At 44.8% G+C, this 2,500-nt stretch overlaps 1 protein-coding gene across 1 annotated transcript in view; it reads right to left on the bottom strand.

The window, feature by feature from the left end:
• The window catches only part of gcgrb (glucagon receptor b), an 85,656-nt gene that overhangs the window by 9,184 nt on the left and 73,972 nt on the right, over positions 1 to 2,500 (bottom strand). Inside the window, exons 8-9 of the mRNA XM_076286060.1 lie at positions 2,172 to 2,331; positions 1,585 to 1,645 (exon numbers count right to left, since the gene is read on the bottom strand). Of these exons, the coding sequence (XP_076142175.1) occupies positions 1,585 to 1,645; positions 2,172 to 2,331 (221 nt within the window). The remainder of the gene's footprint in view (positions 1 to 1,584; positions 1,646 to 2,171; positions 2,332 to 2,500) is intronic.

Genomic DNA, 2,500 nt, shown 5'->3' with positions numbered 1-2,500 from the left:
CACATAATAAACACCTTGATCGGAATAAAACTGCCAGAATTTAAATCGGAATGAAAGAGGTGGTATATTTCCGTTTCTATTCCGATTGAACAGCCATGTATACCAAATCGGATTGCCTGTTGTAGCTTCTCAAGAAAAGGAAGGCAACAACGGCTATTCCGATCAAAGATTCTAAAGCGCTTGAGAGCACATGATCGGAAAGTACCCCATGTGAACAGACGGCACACATTTTTCAACGGGAATTAGTTTCATTGGAATGACAAAACAAAACAAACCTGTCCATGTAAAGCCACCTACTGTGAACACCGCCTCCCTCTGCAGCTTTTGTTTCTCCTTTATCACACACATGACATGTACACACACACACACACACACACACAAACACACACACACACACACGCACACACGCACACACACACACACACGCACACACGCACGCACGCACGCACGCACACACGCAGGCACCACAAAAACAGGGACCTCTGAGCTGCCCTTTATATTAGGAGGAGATGGGGGTAAGAGAAAAAGAGAGAAGAGAGAGAGAGAAGAGAGAGAGTGTTCTTTACCCACTTAATATGTACCGGAAGCCCTCATTTTTATCTATGGCGCTAATTTAGAATGACACGATTTTATCTTAATGCTCTCCAATAACTGCTCACAATCTCCACCATGAATCCTCTCTCCTCCTCATCCCCGTGCGGCTGGACATAAGTGGACGATAAAACACCCCTCACATATTCATGACCTTTATCACATGAGTACACTAACACTCGGTGAGATCCTGTATGTGTGTGTGTGTGTGTGTGTGTGTGTGTGTGTGTGTGTGTGTGTGTGTGTGTGAGTGTGAGTGTGAGTGTGTGTGAGAGAGAGAGAGAGAGAGAGAGAGAAAGAGAGAAAGAGAAAAAGGAGAGGGGTGGCAATGAGGCTCATTAAACACTAATGGCCACCGTTAAGACCTAAACGAGAGTATGCATATTAACACTCCCAGTCCCCCTGATACAGTATGAACATGGCTGTGGTTACCGCTGGGAGCACAGCACATAAGAGCTTCTTCTCGCTCCTGTCTTCAGCGAGGGGGAACCGTATTGGTTCTTTAAAGAGGTCTGTGTAGAGCAACCTCATTAAGAGGTGTCCTACGGGAGACGGAGCTGAGAAGGCAGCGTTCACACTTTGAAGAGGAACCTTTTTAGCTTCCACTGAGGCAGATTCTTCATCTAGAACTATCAGATGTTGGAAGATGTGAAGGATTGCTGAATAGAGGTTCTTCATGGATTCATGTACGGTTGTTGTCTCCATTTGTAACCCAAAACAACATTGTGTGTAAATAACATTGAATTCACCTTTTTCACACAAAGCAAACAGTTGTTACCTAACTGTATGATTTACAACCAAAAAACATTACATTACACTACATTATATTCAAATAAGATACATTTAAAAATGAAAAGAAAATTAAATCTAAAGACTGTACATTAAAAAGTTATTTTCTTCATGAAAATAATACACACTATACAAAGAGAGAATGCAAGGTAGGATACAGCATGGACCAGACACTGTTGGATGTAGGTATCGGGCGTGACTTACTCCTCGTCCTCGTACAGGTACTTGACGATGACCCACGGCAGCACGAATATGAGGGGGGCACCTGGAACACACGACACGAGAGAATCAAACAACCATAGCAACCATAGCAACCATAGCAACCATAGCAACCATAGCACGGCACAGCACAACACGGCAAGCAGATCCTCACGTCAATCATGAGAGAGAGAGAGAAAGAATCAAACAACCATAGCAACCATAGCACGGCACAGCACAACACAGCAAGCAGATCCTCACGTCAATCATGTTAGCAAGTCTGAACTTAACATCAGTACGTGCACAGAATGCATGCACACCTGTACACTCACACACACAAACAGACACACACACACACACACACACACACACACACACACACACACACACACAGAGACTTTCCTTTATGGAGAGGCCTTGATGTAATGGGTCAATGACAACAAACTTGGACAGTGTCCATGCCCGCACACACTCACACACACAAACAGACACACACACACACACACACACACACACACACACACACACACACACACACACACACACACACACACACACACACACACACACACACAGAGAGAGAGAGGGCTCACCCCAGCCTATGCAGAGGTACATGTTGAAGTAGTTCTTCTCAGAGAAGACGGTGATGACCAGCAGGCTGTGCAGGTAGAGCCCCTCCACCAGCAGCCAGTAGTTATTAGCAACCACACTGTACTGCATCATCACCACGGCAACACGGCAGCCTACAACCATCTGCAGGAATGCATTAGTGTTCAACTGCTATTACAGTTTTTCTCAGTCGCTTTGGTGCTATTCTCACATCACTATTAACATTTGCACAGCAGTTAGTGCATTTCTCAAAACAATTAGTGCAAACTGCAAAACCTAGTGGATGACCTGCAAAAGCACGTCACTTGCTCAA

This window comes from Alosa pseudoharengus, unplaced genomic scaffold, assembly GCF_046254945.1.
Source record: "Alosa pseudoharengus isolate Yale_2024_CS ecotype anadromous, Long Island Sound unplaced genomic scaffold, YU_APseudo_1.1 YU_APseudo_1.1_scf_1, whole genome shotgun sequence".
NCBI lineage: Eukaryota > Metazoa > Chordata > Actinopteri > Clupeiformes > Clupeidae > Alosa > Alosa pseudoharengus.
This window is presented reverse-complemented; position numbering and strand designations above follow the sequence as displayed.